Source organism: Molothrus ater, chromosome 12 (genome assembly GCF_012460135.2).
Source record: "Molothrus ater isolate BHLD 08-10-18 breed brown headed cowbird chromosome 12, BPBGC_Mater_1.1, whole genome shotgun sequence".
Classification (NCBI taxonomy): Eukaryota; Metazoa; Chordata; class Aves; order Passeriformes; family Icteridae; genus Molothrus; species Molothrus ater.
The window spans coordinates 5,437,157-5,457,412 of NC_050489.2; the positions used below are offsets into that span (position 1 = coordinate 5,437,157).

Here is a 20,256-nt window from a genome sequence, read left to right on the forward strand (position 1 = left end):
TATTTAATGAATAGTTCTAGTGAGTAATCACCAATAGTTTACAGAAAACCAATCATAGCTGGAGAATTCCTCCAGTAGTTTTTCTATGTGTATAACTATAAATATAGAAAATAAGTAATTAGCACTGGAATTATTCATTGAATTTCTACATAAATAATATGTTTGCATTACCTCCTGGGGATATAATTTTACAACAGCAATTTTTATTTAGCAAAAAAATAATCCATCCTAATACTTTAAAGGAGCCAACGTTGTTTTTATACAGTTTTTCAATAACAGTATTACATGGATGTCTAAATGTGCATTACAGACTCTCCAGTGATGGTGATAAACGTGGGCAGCAGACACAGGCCTGCACTGACAGGATGCATCATGTCATTACAAAGTATACTCTGTGCCTTTGGGGGCATGGCATCAATACATCTTATGGTATTTGAGAATATAGAGACAAAGCATTATAAAGATCAAAGTTCTTAGAGTGGTGAACTGAGATCTCTACACAAATGAGAAAAAATAGGAGCACTTGAGTATTTATGTATTTGTTTTGATCTTTTCAAAGCTTATTTTTAAGATATTTGTCATATGTTTTACCATTTGGGAAAAAAACCTCCACATTAAAGCTCCAGTGTTGTTAGTTTTACTTTTTTATACCTTGTTCATCTGTGTACCACTGTGAGAGTAGTGAGGTCTTTTGCCTCACTAATCCAAACTCAGGTTTTGGGTACACATTTCAGTGTATTTGAATAATCAAATACAGATGAAATTCTGAAGCTTTATAACAAACACCTGTGCAAAATTCCCAAATTAGTGGAAGGAACAAACTGTGATAATTTAGGGGTGCAGGCTGAAGGACAAAAAGCCAGGACTAATGGTAGCTCTGTTCTGGCCCTCACACTGTGAGCTCCCTTCCCTCCCTCTCTGCCAGTGCTTCCTTGCTCCATTTGGAATGGAAACTGTGGTCTCAGAGTTACTACTCCTACATTACCAGAGCTGTGGTTACACTGAGGCTCTTTTTATTTGGTACTTGGGCTTTCAGGTGCAAGCCCAATTAGCAATAAAAACAGTGAACTAGCAAAGATGAATGTAGCATAGAATACAGCATCCAGTATGTTGAACTGTGTTTTGTTGCAGACAGCTTGACATGAAATGTAAATTTATGGGTCACAAATCATTAGACTAAATCCAAGTTGCTACAAAGTTGTCTTGTCAGGTCACTGTCTGTGGACATGATTATTGAAAGCAGCTCAGCTCTGCATTTTGCTGTGTCTGTATCCTTTTGTGTGAGAGAATGTAAGGAATAATATCTGGGTGTTACTGCTGAGGAAGGATTTATGCTGGCTTGAGCTGAAACACTCCTGTTGCTGCTGTTGAAGTGCAGAGAGGTGTGATGCAGATGCTGCAGCTCAGAAGGTGGAGTGTCACTGCTCTCAGAGCTTTGGTCCTTGGAAATAAGGTTATTAGACCAGTACAGATGGTCTAATAATGGTCTTGAAAATAATGTTATTAGAGCAGTACATGTTCACACTCAATCATGTCAGTGATCAAGTTTTTAGGATATGCTGCTGCTGTAATTTTTTAATGAAATGTTTCCTGAATTTTTCAAATTATTTTTCTTGCCTACATAATCAGGGCTGTTACTAAGTAATGCTCAAGAAACTAAACACTGAATTAAGTTTCTGATGGCTCTGATTTTTCAGAATTGAGGTAAAAACCTTCATTAGGATAACAGCAGTGCTGTCTTTTCTCTCAGATGCAGTCAGCTCTGCAACTGAACATTTCTCAGATCGACGTTGATGAGTGCAGGAGTGCCAACTGCAGTGAGGGCTGTACAAACCACCTGAGTGTGAGTGACATCCCCACCCTGATGGACACGGGGAGCGTGTCCTTCGTGTCCCTGAGCACCTCCAGCCGCGGGCTGTGCGCCTGCTCCGCCCGCGAGCGCCTGCACCAGCCCTGCTCCTCCTACCCCCGCAGCCCCTGCCTCAACGGGGGCCTTTGTGTCGACACTCTGAACGGCTACAGGTGAGCAAACCTGCTCTGCACATTACTTCTGCCCTCTGTTTTTAAGGTGTGGAGTGGTACCTGCCTGAAATAACCATAAATGTACGTCTGACTGGAGAAGAAACAGAAAAACCCCACATGTGTGCGTTGGGGCGTAAACCTAACAGCAGCAGGGGCTTCCTGATGGCCCCGGTGGGGCTGTGGTCCCAAAAAGTGTGTGAGGAACAAAGAAAACCCTGGGGAACACAGAATTAACACTTGTCATTTGTTAAGAGCACCTAATTCAGGACAAAGGCATGTGTGCCTGTTTTTTTTTTCTCTTTTCCAACAGAGTAATAATAAAAGTGAGTATCAATGGTAGCAGCAGGGATGTAGTAGTGAAATATAGTTCAAACAATGGGTAATAAGGAGCCTAAAAAGCATTAGATTGTAAACTTGCTTTATTATAGCATCACCTGGCATGCAGCAGTATTCCCTTAGTGAAATGAATTCCAGCTAGAAATTAACCTCCCCAAGTTTACTCTGTAATAAATTGATGTTTGATGTTCTGTGTTATTTAGGAAAAAAAAGTTCGTTGTTCTCAAGAACTTGGCCTCAAAAATACTTTTTTTTTTGAGGGAGTTAGTATGAGGAACAAAAATACTTTGTACTCTTAGAGCATTTTAATAATTGCAAACACACCTAAGATTCTGCTAAAATCTTTGTTTTGCTGATTTTTAAACTGTGATTTAAGTTCTGCATTTGCTGAACCAAAAAAAGCTGAACATGGGGGATTTTTGACTATTTCTTTTGTTTATGGTCTTTCAGATGTCTTTGTCCTGCTTCCTTTCATGGACCAGACTGCCAGCAGACAAAGCACAGTTTCCATGGAAATGGTTATGCATGGTTTCGTCCCATCAGACCTTGTTTTGAAAGCTCACTCTCTCTAGAGTTTATTACTGTGGTTCCAGATGGACTTTTACTATATAGTGGCCCTTTATCAAATACAGAACCTGGGAGCACAGAAAACTTCATTGCAATAGGTACTTCTGCAAAAGGATGTGGGAAAATTAAATGTCTTTTGGGAATGGATTGTTTGTGACCAGTGTAACAATTAGACTATGGATTCTGTCTTTCCACTTAATGAGGTAATTTATTTTGTGGTGTAAAAATATTTTGAAGCATTTCCTAACAAGTCTTTCTCCTTTGATGTCTATTTTTGTAGCCTGCACCTCTGGCTTGGGGCTCATCACAGAGTTGTAGAAATGAAGGGGAAAGCAAAACAGATTGATGTATATATATAAAAAAAAATAACCTGCCTAGAAAAACTGTAGTGCTATAAAGGAATTTAGGTGCTTTGAAGATAGGTATTACATGAGTAGTGCAGTCTTAGTTGCATGTCATTCTTATCTAGTTTGGTGAGAAAAGAAATCCACTTAAACTCCCTTTGGTCTTGGGACAATTTTGCAGATTTTTTTTAAACTGGCAATGATGTGATGGGTGAATCCAGCCCCACCTGCCTTTGTGGGAAGATTCATCTACAAGTAGAACTCAGTGCTTTATGTTGACACATATTTAAAAGGTTACTGCTGCTCATTTTTTGTGAATTAACATAAAAGATGAACAGTGTGGTTGGCATTTTATAGTCTCCTGATTAATTGGAAGGTAATGTGATTGAATAGTTAATAATTTACCTCTTCTTTTTTTGCCTTGCTTTGCAGTTACTTGTAAATTTGAGTAGAAGATGGGAAAGAAGAAACCCGCATATATTAATTGTTTTAGAGCATCATAAAATTGCAGATTGCTTCTCAGGAATTAGTTTTGGTGTTTTGACAGAGAAGTGGAATAATCTAAAGTGTATAAGTAAATAATATACTGAATGAGTACTTCTGCTTAATAGAAGATATAGGGTATAATTCTAGTTATTTCTGTAGTGACCCCCCTGTATGTGACTAGCAATAACCATTAAATCAGTACAGTCACTAACTGCTGAGATACCAAAAGTGACATTTTGTAGCTGAAATTTAATTTCTTGTTCATGTTGTATTAGAACTCTCTAGTGGTGTTCCTGTGCTGAAGATGAGCCATGGCTCAGGTTCTGTGGTGCTGCAGTTTCCAAGTCACCTGAATGTAGCAGACAAGAAGTGGCATCGACTGGAAGTCAGAACCAATGGTCAGGTCAGTTATTGGAATTTTTTTTTTTCACATCATGATATTAATATTTCTAAAAATATTTCCCTGTGCAGATACAGGAGGGTAGAAAGAACAGCCTTTCAATAAAGAACAGACAATAGGTATTATCCTAACTGCTCATGTAGGTTTGATGAGTAATAGAAATTTTGGGACAGTCTCATTGTGAATTTCACATCCACTGAAGTTGTAATCCATATTCTGTTATCTTTACCTTTTCTAAGCTCTGCTGGAGCACATGTAGAATGTGGCCACTGGAATCCATTACTTATGAACAAAAAGCAGATATTTATTTACTTGCAAATGCAGTTACAGGTCTTGTGTAAGTGGTTAAAATACTCAGAAGCACAAATAAAGTTGAGAAGTTCCTACTTTGCTAAATGGTTCCATTTTGGCTCTACTGGTTATTGCAAGATGAACAGAACAGGGAACACCCCAGCCCATTTTGGATGATAGTGGCAGGAAGTAGAAGCTGAGGCTGGGTGCAGCAGGTATGGCTGTTCAGGAGGGTCAGCTCAGTGTGTGTTGTTCAGGAGGGTCAGCTCAGCTCAGTGTGTGCTGTTCAGGAGGGTCAGCTCAGTGTGTGTTGTTCAGGAGGGTCAGCTCAGCTCAGTGTGTGTTGTGCAGGAGGGTCAGCTCAGCTCAGTGTGTGTTGTTCAGGAGGGTCAGCTCAGTGTGTGTTGTTCAGGAGGGTCAGCTCAGTGTGTGTTGTGCAGGAGGGTCAGCTCAGTGTGAGTTGTTCAGGAGGGTCAGCTCAGTGTGTGTTGTTCAGGAGGGTCAGCTCAGTGTGTGTTGTGCAGGAGGGTCAGCTCAGTGTGTGCTGTGCAGGAGGGTCAGCTCAGTGTGTGCTGTTCAGGAGGGTCAGCTCAGTGTGTGTTGTGCAGGAGGGTCAGCTCAGTGTGTGCTGTGCAGGAGGGTCAGCTCAGCTCAGTGTGTGTTGTTCAGGAGGGTCAGCTCAGTGTGTGTTGTGCAGGAGGGTCAGCTCAGCTCAGTGTGTGCTGTTCAGGAGGGTCAGCTCAGTGTGTGTTGTTCAGGAGGGTCAGCTCAGTGTGTGTTGTTCAGGAGGGTCAGCTCAGCTCAGTGTGTGCTGTTCAGGAGGGTCAGCTCAGTGTGTGTTGTTCAGGAGGGTCAGCTCAGTGTGTGTTGTTCAGGAGGGTCAGCTCAGTGTGTGTTGTGCAGGAGGGTCAGCTCAGTGTGTGTTGTGCAGGCTGTCAGCTTCACCCTGGACCGGTGCAGCGCCGCTGTGCTCTCCGAGATCGAAGGCGTCGGCCGCTGGCTCTCCACCGAAGATCGCACGGACTGTGAAGTCCTGGGCTCTGTTCCACGGAGAGCAAGGTACATTCCTGGAGGTTCCCTGACAGGCACTTGATTCTAAGGCCTGTGAACGTTTGACCTGTTAGACTGGAGCCAAGTTATTGATGGCTAGGAGCATAAAAAGCATTTCCTCTTTTCTCAGGCCTTCTAGACCAAGCCTGGACCTCAAAGAACTAAACAAATTTTAAGGACCCAGTCTTCCACTGAGTAGTGTTGCAGTACTAATTGACAACCCCAAAACTCTGTGGCTGTTACTGGAGCTTTTGTGGGCCCTGTGTACCACCCTCCACCCATAGGATTTCTGTCTGTTTGTCAAGTCACTGTGAGCCTGCTCTTTAAAACCTCATAAATTTAGGCCAATTGACATCAGAGTCCTGGGTGCAGTTGGTGCCCCACAGTGCAGGGTGAACAAGGAACACCTGGGTACAGTCCAGAAAAGAGCAATGACTGATCAGCTCACCCTGAGAGTAAGAATCAAGAATGAAGGAATTGAGGTCAGTTAACAGAAAGAAGGGAAAACTAAGAGATATGATAAGTCTCAGCGTGTATAAAAGAATGGTACAAAGAGGATTTAGACAATCTCTTCTGTACAGGGCCTAAAGTTACAGTGAGGAATATTCAGGTTATCTTTTAGGGAAACCTTTGTACTAACAAAGACACTTCAGTTGTGGAATAGTTAGTCCAAGCAAGCATTCTGAAGAGCATTGGGATTAAGCCTTGTCCACAGCTGCATGGAGCTCTCCTGGTCATGAAAGGAGCACAAAGAAAAGGAAAAGTATAAGGATAAATGAAAACAAAAGAAATGACTTGATAACTCTGGGAAAAAGAAAGTATGTGGACTAAAATGCATGGAGTTCTTTGGCTTGGAGAGATGATTACGAGACAGTGCAGAGCTTGAACTGTTTACCATGCATTTTAGACCACATGGACCCAACTTTGAGATTTCTGAGTTTTCTCATACACAGAACAGCCTTTGCTGTAGTGTTCCTACAGCATAGGCTGCCTGTGTACACACAGAGCACTTGAAGGAGAATATGGTGTCTAGAATATCACAGCTGTTTCCGACTTGAATGCAAACCCAAAATGTAATAGTGTCCCACAGTTAAACTTCCAGCAGGTTTCACTGTCATATTTAAAAAATACCCTTTATTTTAAAGGGCTTTATTTCAGAGAGAGAAGATAAAGTATTTGCATTCTACTGTTAAAAAGCCTAATTTGAAAAAGCCATGTATTTATTTATTTATCTGCCTATGTTTGGTAGATGCACATCTATTTTCATTATTGATATGATTTTTAAAGGTATTTGAATGTGAACCATGTTCTTCAGCTGGGTGGTGTGAAAGAGTCCATACCATATTCCTACCCACAACTGCTACACAAACATTTTTCTGGTTGCTTGCGCAATTTCATCTTGGATACTCAGGTAAGAGCAGAGTAATGTTTGCTTTGACAGAGAAGAAAGCTGCTTTATTCAACTTTTGGGAGATTCATATTGCACATGAAACTTCTGCTTCCATCCATATATTCAATGCCCACATGCATCAGTGTAAAATACAAGAAAATTCTGGGTTTTCCTGTGATAATTAGAATCAGTACCTTGAAAAGTTATTTCTCAATAGAAGGAGATGTATTAATGAGGCAGGAACTGTGTGTTTGTTTATCCCCTGTTTCATGCAGCTGTTTTCCAAACTTCTTTGTGCATTCAGGGAACTTCTGAATGGCAATTGTATAACGGTATATTTATGCCAGCTGTCTGCTTTGTTAGGAAGTATTAGGGTTTTTTTGTTTTTGTAGTCAGTTGAGTTTATTCAAAGGCAAAATATGCTCTTGATAAAATCAGCTAACATCTGAATGTCAAAAAGCAAACTTAGTAACTTAAGCAATGCAGATGAGGAACAGACGGTGAAGTGGTGCAGCTATTTCTGTTTAAAAATGAAATATGTTTCTCAAATACTATTTTTGTGTCATGAATTGTCTCTTGAAGGTATATGACCTTCAGTCTCCTGCAGAGTCCCTGAACAGCTTCCCTGGCTGCACCCTGACAGATGGGAGCTGTGAGACCATGGGATCTTCCTCCTGTGGTGCCCACGGGAGGTGCCTTGGGGACTGGGGCTCGTTTGCGTGTCACTGCTTGCCAGGCTACCATGGCTATCGATGTGATAAAGGTGAACCTGCTTTTCTGTTTCATTAGTGTAGGCTGCTAAATTTTACAGTACAGGAAACTTCAAATATTTGCAGGCAATAATTGTTGGGGTAGTTTTACATTACATGATGTAAAGCCACGTTGCAGTGTAGTTGCCTGTGCTTGTTAACAATTTCTTTTCTAATTCACTTTGAGAAATTGCTTTCTCAGTACAGGATCACATTTCTTTAAACCTGAGGGTTTTTGTGTAATGACTGTATAATGACATGGCTGCATGACAAAAAAGTTGTGGAAAAAGTATTTTATTTTGCTACAGTTGTTTGATTTGCATTTGTTTACACTTTCAGAAATATCTAATAACCCAAAAAATATGAGTGTGCCAGTACCACTTTCTGTGAAGAATAAGAACCATGCAACTGGAATTAGAAATCACTGCTCTTTTGGTGTCAGGAAGAGACTCTGCTGGCTTAAGGATTTATGCTTTGGGAATAGTAGGATCTTTAGCTCTCATGGAGCCAAAGTTTGCAGCAGAAAGACAACTATAAAATATCAGGTTGTGAAATTTCATTGTGATACTTGGTCTGCAGTCTCTTCTCTTGGTCAGAGGTGCTGCTGCTTCCCTGCTGTCACCCCATGTGAGCATTGTAAGGAGGAGCCATTAGCAGGATCTAGTTGGGTGGGAGAACTCCTCTTTACAGAGGAAAATGAAGTGTGGGAGTGACTGGAGAAGCAGTGGAAATAAATACAGGAGTATGTCCCAAAGGACAAATTGTCTCACAGATCCACACTGTGCATTGCAATTGTTTTCTTCTTCTTTTGACTCTTATTATGACATTAAGGGCAATAGCAGTGTTCCCCTCTCCTCAGGAGATGGTTTAAAGGTTTCTCTCTCTTGCAGTGGCCCCGGAGTACAGGTTTGAGGCAGGCAGCCACATCCGCTACCAGCTGCCTGTCAGTGTGTCTGCGCGCAGGACACTGCTGCAGGCCCTGGTGCGCACGCGGCAGCCCGACGGCGTCATCGCCACCGTGCTGTCCCGGGCCAGGGACGAGCACATCACCCTGCAGGTGAGGGCTCCTGTCACAGTGACAGTGGCACCAGAGCCACACGCAGCTCAGAGAAACACTCGCTCAACAGATGGAAACAGGACAAAAGCCTTATGCTGAGCACGAGGAGTCTGGGATTTGTTTTATGGATAGACACATCTGATCCTGTACTCGAGATGTTGACCACTCAGCTGTGGTATCCCATTGGGTTTCCATGCCCACATTGATACAGGTTATATACAGAATAGGATGAATGGGCTGTGTACCTGGTGTCCTTTGGAACCATGTGGCCAATTCTGTGTAGTTCAGACTCTGCCAAGCAAGGTGCCTGTGGCAGTTCTAATGATGTCAGGCTCTTAGAGTGACAACCTTCTCATTTTGTACACACCACTGAACAAGTCACCTCTTCAGCCATGTTGGTTTGAGCTGTCACTGTAGCTGTGATACACCAGACTCTCAATTATTAGAAGAACCCCATAAATTTGTGCAAGAGAGATCAGGGTAAAATTACTCCTAAGGTGACTTAGATACTACTGAGTGTATTGCTACCACATTTAGGTTGCCTAATTCAGTAACACCTCCAGAATTTTTATATTACACCTAAATGGGCAGTGTAAACATACCCTAAATTTAAACAAATGCTTTAAGATTGAAGTTACAGGTCAATACAAAATGCCAGGCAATGACTTTTCTTTTCTTTCTTGCTATTTTTTAATTATCCACAAGGTTGTTCAGGGACTCTTAGTGGTCTCATACAATCTGGGTGATGGAAACTATTCTGTAAGCCTTCCCTCCTACCACATTGATAATGGTGAATGGCATCACATCACACTGGAGAGAAATGAAAATGAATTTACTCTTCGCCTTTATGAAGGAGGTGGCAAGAGAGAGATTACTAAAGCAGCAGGAATATACAAAGAGATTGTCATTGACCCCAGCAGCTTGGTCCTTGGAAACACCTACCCATTCAATCAAAACAGGAGTTTTCAAGGTAGGAATTCTCGATCTTACTGTTCATAATATGGACCTGTAAAAATAAAAAAAATAGTGCAGGAAACCTTCTTGTTATGTAGAGTCCAAAGTACACAGATTTCCTGCATGACACTTTGCAACAGGATGGATAAGCTGTTCTGACCAGAAGGTACAGCAGGGAATTGCCTGCAAATACACCTGGCTACTGGACCTGGAACAATGATGATCACCTCCTGCCTTGGCTGCAGAGCTGGTACCTGGAGATCCAGAAGCTTCTCCCAGGCAGACTGTGCATGGCTCCCTGCCTTGGATAGGCAGAGCTGGTTCAGTGCATGGTTCTGTCCAGTCCATTTGCCAGCTCTCCTTCCCTCCCAAACACATCTGTTCCTATGCTAAAAGGAATTTTTCCATCTTATATGTGCACTGCATAACACACACCAAACCCCGGTTTATTACCTCGGTATTACTGGATTTTACACTCCGTCAAAGCATTAACTAAAATTAGAAATGGTTTATTGAATTAAAGCTAAAAATCTGAAGTTTTAGCAACTGAGTGGATAAGGTCACAGTGTGTGTTAAATGCAAATCAGTTTCCAGCCTGGAAATTGAGTAGTTCCATGAAGGAGAAATATAAAGAACTGGAAGTTTGGGATATCCATGGCTCTTTACTCTGAGCTCAGGTGGAAGTTTGGCCTTTGCTTAAACCCACAGTGTAAGTAAAGCAAATCAGCTTTTATTACCAAGGAACACACATCACTGCTGGTTAAACCTGCCTGGTGTCTATAGGTCACCTCTCTCCCATGCCGTTCACCTCTTTAACCAGGTCCTAGTAAATCCATTCAAAGCAAGCTGGTCATCTTTTCACCACACAAAAGTACTTCAATGAGTAATACAAAAGTGCCTGGAGAGAAATTAAATAGAGTAATAATTTACAACTTAAATGTATCACAAATTATTTAGAAAAAGATTGTTTTCTATTGCTTTACTAGAAGTATTCCAATAAATAAAGTTTATGATATGAATTAGGGAGCATATTTTGAATTTTTTATTTATGGGAGTAATAGTGTTTGTTTTTAAGTAAATAAAGAAGCCAAATGGTTGCAGGAAGATCATTTTAATTAGGATTATTAATGTTGCTGTTAAGTAGCTGAAACTTTAAGGACTTCAAAGTCATAAAATGTACTTAATTAATCAAAGTGTATGTTTTCATGCTGAGGCATCTCGTGCATACAAAGTTAATGTCACACATCTTCAGTACAAATTTTCTATCCCTGATTGAAGACTCTCTCACCATTATTTGTGGTTTGTTCTTCATACTATAAAGGTAAATCATAAGCTACAATTTAAAAACAGCCTAACATAATTTTTACTGGTACATCAAAGAATAGAACAGGCTATCCACATGTAACAGATTCTCCACAATATTTGGACTTTTCTATGGAAATCACAGTGGAGGGGGTACATATTCCCCTGGCTACCTTAGGGGGAATAAAGGCCCTGTCATGGTTTAACCCCCTCCAGCCCCTCAAAGCCTCTCACTCACTCCCTGCCAGTGGGATCAGGGAGGGAGTCATGAGGGTAAAAGCTGGAAAACCCCTGGGTTCAGATAAAGACAGTTTAATAGTAAAGCAAAAGCCATGCACACAAGCACAGCAAAGCATGGAATGAATTCCCTGCTTCCCACAGGCAGGCAGATGTTCAGCACCTCAGGAGAGCAGGGCCACAGCCCATGGAATGGTCACCTGGGATGACAAACTCCTTCTCTCCAAACATCCCCCCTTCCTCCTCCTTCCCCTACTGCAAATCCTGAGCGTGATCCCACATGGTCTGGAGCATCCCTTGGGTCACTTGGGCTCCCCTGTCCTGGCTTTGTCCCTTCCAGGCCTCCCAGGCAGCCCCAGCCCCCTCCCCAGCATGGCCCTACAAAAAGCAGGAAAGGCCCTGGCTCTGTGTGAGTCCTGCTCAGCAATGACAGAAACAGCTCCATGTTACCAACCCTGGGCTCAGCACAGCCCCAACACAGTCCCACATCAGCCCCTGCAAAGAGAATTAAGTGTGTCCCAGCCAAAACCAACACAGACCTGCAGCAGCACTTGATTCTCGTGGAAAAACACTGGGAATCTTGATCTAAAACTTCAGCAAATTCAGTCCAAAAATGAAGGACAATGCTATGAGAGTTTAAGTGAATTCTGTGTCCTTTGTTAAGCAGAAACTGCCAAATCTTACAGCTGCTTCAAATGATTCTTACAGCCTGCTGAATGGTTTTTAAAACTGTCTCTTTGTGCCTTGCTGTAGGATGTATGAAGGATGTCAGATTTAACAATTACAGAATCCCTCTGGACACTCATGGGAAGGAGCTGGTGTCAGTACTGAGTGCCCAAGGCATCAAAGAAGGCTGTTCTTCGGAGGCCTGCAGGAATAACCCTTGCAACCAAGAATTTATTTGTATTGATTTGTGGATGATGCATGAATGCAGGTAATTGGTGGAAATAGAAGCACAAAACCCTTCAGAATGAGGTGGGAAAGGGTGGATGTTGAAGTGTGCAGCTTGAAGGCTGGCACTGGCAATCTCATCAAATCCCTGGAACCACAGTGTCACACAGGGCTGGACACCTGCACAGCAAGCAGGTTACTGTGTCTTTAGAGACACCACCACAGCTGATGTAATCAGCCTGGCTCCAGGGACTGTGGAGCAAGTTCAGCTGCCTGTCTAATGGAAAACATTTAAAGAGCAGCAGCAAATCCAGAATGCTTGTAAACCCTGGAGCCAGGACAGCAGGAGGGTGTGTGAGCTGGAGTGGCACAGTTCCCTGGCTGTGCTGTGAAGCTTGTGCTGTGCAGTGTCAATGCTTTCTCTTGTGAGGGTCTGATTTCTTGCACTGCCCCAGGCTGTTGCCTCTGTTCCCTCCCAGGCTCCTCCAGCTGCTTTGGGAACAGCACACTATTGAGCTCAGACTCCTGTGCTTGTGGCTGGAGTCAGGACAATACTAATTCCTGTTGGTTGTGGTGTGCAAACTTTACTTATACACACCTTAATGTTTGCACACTCTCCTGACTGCCACTGTCCACACAAGTGGAGTTCTCTAACTCTGGAAACTCAAAGAACATAGCACAGCTTGTCCTGCCTAGCCAGAACTGCAGAGGCCAAGCCAGCTGGTTGTCACAAGGGTAATCTTGCAGAAAGCAGTGGAAATACCCGATTTCTGAAAGCCCCAGATATAAAGGGCTGAAGTTGTGGAGCTCATGCTACAGCTGCCTCAGGACAGGCTACAACCTGTCACACTACTTACTCCCAGCAGCGCTTTGGAAACCGTGCAAAAAATGTCACCAGAGCGTGTTTTAAATCCTCAGTGCTGCCTGTCACGGCTGTTTCCTCCCAGAATAACCCTTCTGCCCTTCTGCCCTGGTGTGTGCAGCTGCCCTGCAGGACACATGATCCTGGAGAACGCCTCAGGCCGGCAGTGCGTGTACACGGCGTGCGCCGAGCGGCCCTGCAACGACGGCACCTGCGTGTCCCTGTCCCCCAGCACCTTCCAGTGCCACTGCCCCGACGGCTACAGCGGGCGCCACTGCGAGATCACCCTGGCCATCTTCCACAAGGACACCGGCCTCAGCTTCACCTCCCTCTTCGCCATCTGCGTCTGCTTCCTGGCGCTCCTAGGTAGCTACGGCAACTACGTCTTGTATTACCTGTGGTGAGGCACGCGTCCACCTGTCCTGAGCAGCCATTGCCTCATCTCCTGCCGGAAACTCCCCAGGGAGACCCAACTCTGCCTTCGTTCCTTTGCCCTAGTCCCATCGCTGATTCCTCATCCCTCTGTGCATCCATCGCTAAGTGAATCAACATTTGTGAGCTATGGAAGGTCTCTGCAGTTTTGTTTTCTTCACATTTTCACATCATTGCTGAGGAACTGCTCACATGCCTAACTGGAAGCAAATGCAATTGAACAGCAAGAGTGGAAATTGCTACCAGATAAGCATTGTTTAAAATACTGCTGAGTATGAAACAGAGTTTTCAGTCTAGGAGAAACGCTTTGTCTGATAGAAATATACTGGTCAGGAAGGAGCAGATTTTGCATCTTGCCAGTTGTGTCCCAGCTCCTAAACAGCTGATTTTGTCTTCCTCAGCCATTTTCAGGCTTAGGTTTGGGATCTAAAGAGGAAAACCAGAAGGATGTTACTAGTGAGAAAGGATCACATCTTGGAGTCTTTCTTGTTTATTCAAATGTTATGGAAGGTTGTCTGAGTAAAGATAGAGGATTTTTCTCCTGGCTGTTAGCATTGAGGCAGTTTTGTTCAGAAGTTGTAGTAAGAGTCTGGAAATACCATAGTTTTCCCCAACTCTGCTAGATACTATGTTTGCCATGCAAATATGAGCAGCAAATTTGTGGGAAGCTAAGTGGTATTGCAGCTCTTGGAATCCCTGATAGCTGAGGTTGATAATAGATCTCTATGTTAGAGGAGTGCAGGGCATGATCTCTGTGTAACCCAGTTTCAGTCCCAAGGTCTTTTAGATGCTGCTCCACAGAACTGCTGCCATGTAGATATTCTGTAAGAGATTCTAGTTTCTTTAGTTCACTGCACTGCTAATTTATGGTACTCAATGCTTTGAGGTCTTACTCTGAGCTTTTATTGATTTTTATAGAGTTGGTAGCACAGTGATACACAAATTTCTATTAACAGAATGTTCAGTATCTGATGTTGAAGCTTGTCAGTTGTGTAAATGCACTTCAGGATCTAAGAAAAATGTTTAAATTAATGAATGCTAAGGCAAAATGTGCCTGATTCTTGTTTTCTAGTAAAAACATCTAAAAGTAATTTCCTCTTCTGTCTTGTGTCTTCTTGTGTTTCATTTGTGTGTAATTCTGTTTGTTACTGTCAACATGTTATTTCTTCTTTGTCCCCCTCTGTAATGCATTTTCTGTGACAAAGTTCAACTCCACACAGGACAGAGACAGGTCAGAGACACCACTCAGTCACCAACTTCGAGTTGGGCTTTAAAGGGTGCTGCAAAATGCTCTTTAAAGGCTTTTCTTCTTCTGTGTTTGATGTTCACCACACTGGACAGTGCAAACCCCAGGCACTTGCTGGGAAGCCCCTGCTGTGCACTGGGGATGCTGGTGCCCGCATCACCTGTGCTCTGCTCCTGTGTCCCCACAGCTCTGCTCAGCGCCGCCTTCCTCTGGGCTCACTGGAGGACGCGCAAGGGTCTGCACGGAGGCGTTTACCATGGATCTGCTCATCCCGAGGATCTGGAGGACATCAGGGAAAACATCCTCAACTACAACGAAGAAGGGGGTGGGGAGCAAGATGAAGTAAGGATCACTGTTATGTTACAATTCAGAGGGGCCTGGTGCCTCACCGTGCTAAGGAAAATGCATTTTGTGCTTTGTCCTCAGTCTTCGTTCTGCTGATTCAGCCCTGCAATTGGCAAATGAATTATTTGGATGAGGGTGCATGTTTCCTAAGCAGAGATAAGTGCCTATCCATTTTTAATTTCTCTTAGAGCCAGTGATCCTGAGTGCATGTTGAGAGCAGCCTGTAGGGTGAGTTTAGCAGTAGTGAACAGCTGCTGGGTTTGGTTTTGGGGCTCAGGAGACACTGAGGTTCTCAAGGCTCATTTCTGCTGGAGCTCCAAGGGCTTGGAAGAGCCTGGTGTGTGTTGCTCATGGCCAGGCTTTTCCAGACCCTGCTCCCAACAGCAGGTGTTCACACCTCCCTTGTTGGGGAGGGGAGGTGCTGAATTGGCTCTTCTGAGGCCCTGGAGCATGTGGTGGTTATGGAAGAACCTTTCTGCATTTTTGTGTTTTGGAGATAAATACACCACTGAACACAAGCTGTTTATACTTAGAGTAGAGCAGATTTTACCCAAAGCAGGTATTATTAACATTCCTGCAGGCTGTTCTAAAGTTTTCATGTGTCAGTGAAAGGCAGAGCTTGGAAGGAAAACAGTGAATATTATAAACAAGTACTCTTAATAGATTATTTATTGACCTTTAGATGAGTTCTATATTTATAAAAGGTAGGAAACGTCATTGCCAACTGTTCATTTCATGGATTCAGGGGGTGGTGTGACTCTGCAGAGGTAATAATAGTCATGGTACCAGTGTGAAGGCCAAAAAAGCCAGTGATTTAAAAATATTCTCACTTGCAGAGTATCCTTATTTTCTTGGTGAATTAGTGGGACCATAATAAACACAGACATTTCCCATGTGATAACATAGACAGCTATAAAGCCTGTTTTCCTTAATCAGATTAACTTCCTCTGCAATATTTTGCAATTTTACACCCAGAAGGTCTCTTTGAGGAAATCTACAGTTACTGTATGACATGTTTAATTACTTTTGGAGAGTTCTTAAAATGCACTCCTTATTTTAAGCATTGGAACCAAATTAGTGACTTGATGATCTCCATCTGAGGTTATTACTCTGCCTGAAGAAACACTGCTTGGAGTGAAGCCTCTCTGGGTTCTGTACTCTTCCTAAATTATTCAGATTTAACAGTGGCTGGGATTGTAGCTGAAACTTTTTAAGCTAAAACCTAGTTGTTTGTCTAGATTTAAAAAACCCAAACAAACAAACCAGCCCCCAAAATACCTAGAATTACACCACCTTAGTTATGTTCTAATGTTATCTCCACAAAACGATCATGCTTGGATAAGAGAGTTTCATTTTTGTAATGTTTGTGGATGGTAGGGCTATGAGGACAAGGGGTTGTTATATGAAGGAGTTTCTGCATCTGAAATAAATAAAATTTTCTCCCAGAGAAATTAGGAACTCATAAAAATTGGAGGAGGTCAGTGCATTGTTGATTATACACTGAACTCAGCTGACCACCAGATGTTAAAAGCCAGCTCTGGACCCAGAGGCAGGGCTTGAGTTGGGTTTGTGATGGCCAGCCAAAAAGGGTTTATTATCAGAAGAAATGTGTCATTTTAATGAACAATTAGTAGCAGTGAAGGATGCTTTTATTATCACCCAGTTCAGTGAAGGGAGCATCCTCAAGTCTGTATTGGAACAACTCCATTTAACTTGTGCATGATGCAGAGTTGCTCCATGTCATGGATTCTCCTGGTATCCCTGCTCAGAGTGGGGCTGGATGGGGCTTGCACTAACTTAGGACGTGCCTAAGGCAGGGACCTGGGCTGCAGGTCTTGGTGTTCATCACCAGCACTCCTAAGTCTCTGGAGGAATGGGAATAAGCAGCTCCTGTCCCAAACCCCATCCTGCCACTTAGGCAGCTTTTTGATTGCAGATGGGGAGAATTTAAGTTGTTCTCAGCCTCTAGGGGAAATTCAGTAAACTCACTGAGATTACCTCAGTTACTCTCTTACAACGTGGTTATGCACAATGCCCCATGCTGGACAGCTAAAGAAATCTTTGGGGAAGTGCTGATTCCACACCTCTGTCACTGATGGCTCCTGTTACCATGAACAGTATTAGCAATACAAATAATTATTTGTTTGCTCTAATGAATTCTGTCTCCCTCCACCTGTCTGCATTCTACTTTGGCCTGTAAATCAGTCCAGGGACACAATCTTTGGGTTGTAGGGAGGCAAAGGATGCTGGGGACAGGACTAGTTCATTGCAGGTGGCACAAATATTCTGATCACTGAATGCCATTAACTGTTGGCATTGGCAGCTTTGTGCCAGAGGCTGTGGCACAATTCCCAGACAGCATTTACTTCAGCTGAGCTGGGAGGGAATTAGTGACTTTTTTGGGAGTTAGTAGTTTTTGGCTCTTACAATTGTGCCACTGCCATGTAAGATAATTAGGCATTATTCCAGAGACTGGTAAAATTTTATCAGAAATCACAGTACATTTTTGAACTACTACTGCAGAAAGATTTCTTTAACATGCTGTTTGTGAATACCTTTTCTTACATCTTCTGCCACACTTGTAGGATCAGTGTCCAGTCATGATAAGACACTTTGGATCTGAATTTAAGAACAAAAGCTGGGGTGTTTCTGTCACATTTATTTGCTTTTGGATAAAATCTGACTCGATTCTGAGCCTGACCGCAGCAGTGCAGAGTGCACAGGTGTTCCTCAGGCTTCCTCAGGTGCATTGCAGGTGGCAGAGCTGGCAGAACCCCCAACCCTTCAGGTGCTCACAGCGGACAGACTGACCCGCCCTCATTCCTTCTCATTCCCACCGGAACACGAACCTGTGGGACCTACAGAGAGTATTAACTCGCTGTGCCCCGTCTCTCCCTGCAGGACGCCTACAACATGGCAGAGCTGCAGGTGTCCATCCAAGGCAGCCCGGCGCACCCCGCGCACAGGAGGAAGGAGCTGCCGGCCGCCGTGAGGGCGCGGCCCGGGCCCGCGGCGGGCGCGGCGCTGGGCCGGGCGCTGCCCGCGCTGCTGAGGGAGGCCGAGAGCCGCGCCCCGGGCCCGCCGCAGGATTCCCTGCGCGTCTTCTGCACCGAGGGCGCCGGCTCCAGCGCCGGCAGCCTCAGCTCCCTCAGCTCCCTCAGCTCCGCGGGGCTGGGCGGCGGCAGCGCCGGCGAGGACATCCACGAGTGGGGACCCAAGTTCGAGAAACTGAGGGAGCTGTACTCGCACAGAGAGGCAGGAGACCTGTAGCTCCCCAAGGCTGCTCTTTGCAGTTCTGGAGGCAGAGGTGAGGCACGGTTTTTTATACTCCTGCTCTGTATTACTCCTACCTGGCCTTTTTTCCTTGCTACAACAGGGATTCAGATTCCCACTAAGGAGGCACATTGGTTTTTTATACTCCTGCTCTGTATTTCCCACACCCGGCCTTTTTTCCTTGTTACAACAGGGATTCAGATTCTCACTAAGGAGGCACATTGGCCAGCAGGGTTGGGTAGGAGCTCACCTTGGGACATGCTGGACATCTGCATTTTGGTGTATAAACTTACTGGGAGGAATAAAGAGAGAATCTAGGGTATGCAGGTATTCACATACCGTGGTTAAGAAGTACAGGTCTTTTTTTATCACTAAAGTAATACAGGACTCTTGAGGGATCCAGTGCACCTGGCCTGAGGTGAGCTGGAGCTGAGGGAAGCATGCTGGATGTGCTGCTTCTGGTGCTTTGACAGTTATTTGAAGAAAAAACCACCTTGTCTTTTTCTCACATAATGAAGTCCGTGGTGTATTATATCCCTCTAGTTTCCCACAGTGCCCAGGGACAGCCCTGCTCACTGATCACAGTGCAGGTGCCAGTCCAGGGGTAGAGGAAAAGGAAAGAAGCAGAAGGATAACTGGAACATCACTTATACTGTGCTGAAATCCCTTTATGCTGCCATACAAAGGCAGAAACTGGATTTAGGCATAACACATGAACCCAGCTGCTTACAACTACGTAATTTTCCTAAGGAAAAGGCCAGGTGTGCTGGCTATATGACTCAAAGGGGGCTGGTCAGGAATTTCAGTAGCAAACACCACAGTACATCACAATCTCTCATTCCTAATGAGCTGCTAAACTGAGCCTAAACCAGCCTGAACTGTGCCATTTGCATCTACAACTGTGTCCCTCATGTTTCCTTAAATTTCTTTTGATAGAATCATTGCAGGACATATCTGGGGACAGAGAAACATAGGGCAAAACTAACAGCAGTAGCAGGGGGTGGAATTTTATGCTCTAAATTAATCAGTCCCTTTTGGAAACCATTTAATGTCCACCTACTATCCCTGATTTTTCTTAAACTTGACAATATTTGGAAGAGAAAAGGTGCCACTAAATTAATTTTGATTATTATTTTTTTAATTGAGACCACTTGTACAGATAAATGGAGTACAATGCAGCAAAACCTAAATCTTAAGCTGTGCTGTTTCTTCTGTGTATTATATGTGTATTATATCTATTATAATATGTAAACTATATGAAATATGTACATTATATATTATGAGCTAATAATAGGAATATATCCTAGTTTCTAATAATGTTTCATTAAAACAAAGCATGAAACAATGTATTGTAACAGACACTGAAACTGCTTTGCTCAGTAGCTTGTTTTGAGAGGTCTGGCTGTTATTTTTATACATCTATGAAAACCCATAAGTAGGTGAATGCTGTCTGCAGGCCAGCTCAGTTTGCATGTTTCCCAAATGAGAAATGTTCACACAGTACCTTGTTCTCACGTGCACTTGTGCCACTCTCTGGAAAATGCTGAGTGCACCATTAAGCACTGTTACACACTGCAGGTGCTGGGCATTGTCCTCTGGAAAACCTAAATCCAGTTTTTACTCACACCCAATGGTTTTGGTTCACAGACAGCACAGTCTCTGTGATTTTGTAATTTTACTGACCCATTTATTTGCCTGGGAGGAAACCTTGGCTGAAACATCTTGCAGTGTTCACCAGTCCAGTCTGCCAGCTCCTGTATTCCATCATCTCAGCAGTCACAAGCAGGGTATGGAAATGAACTAAATGTATATATTATGCACAAAAATCTGTTCCTTCCTGAAACAGCAGTAAGTTTGTCTACATACCTTGTGTTCTTCCCATACCTATGGACATGCTGGTGCTTTGGCTGGTTTTAATTTAATTAGCCTGTAAGCTCCTTGGGGCCAACACTGTCTTTATTTGCCTGTGAAGTGTCCTGCCTGTCTCAGGCACCATATAAATAATAAACCAGCCTTCTGTCC

At 43.5% G+C, this 20,256-nt stretch overlaps 1 protein-coding gene across 1 annotated transcript in view; it reads left to right on the forward strand.

Annotated features, from left to right (window-relative positions):
- Positions 1-20,256, forward strand: part of LOC118691203 (neural-cadherin-like) — a 62,168-nt gene extending 41,912 nt beyond the window's left edge. The window contains exons 22-33 of the mRNA XM_036390315.1: positions 1,751-2,022; positions 2,809-3,023; positions 4,031-4,158; positions 5,378-5,505; positions 6,784-6,907; positions 7,469-7,649; positions 8,526-8,692; positions 9,398-9,662; positions 11,939-12,119; positions 13,060-13,304; positions 14,804-14,958; positions 17,863-20,256. Coding sequence (XP_036246208.1) covers positions 1,751-2,022; positions 2,809-3,023; positions 4,031-4,158; positions 5,378-5,505; positions 6,784-6,907; positions 7,469-7,649; positions 8,526-8,692; positions 9,398-9,662; positions 11,939-12,119; positions 13,060-13,304; positions 14,804-14,958; positions 17,863-18,231 — 2,430 coding nt within the window. The 3' untranslated portion in view covers positions 18,232-20,256. The remainder of the gene's footprint in view (positions 1-1,750; positions 2,023-2,808; positions 3,024-4,030; positions 4,159-5,377; positions 5,506-6,783; positions 6,908-7,468; positions 7,650-8,525; positions 8,693-9,397; positions 9,663-11,938; positions 12,120-13,059; positions 13,305-14,803; positions 14,959-17,862) is intronic.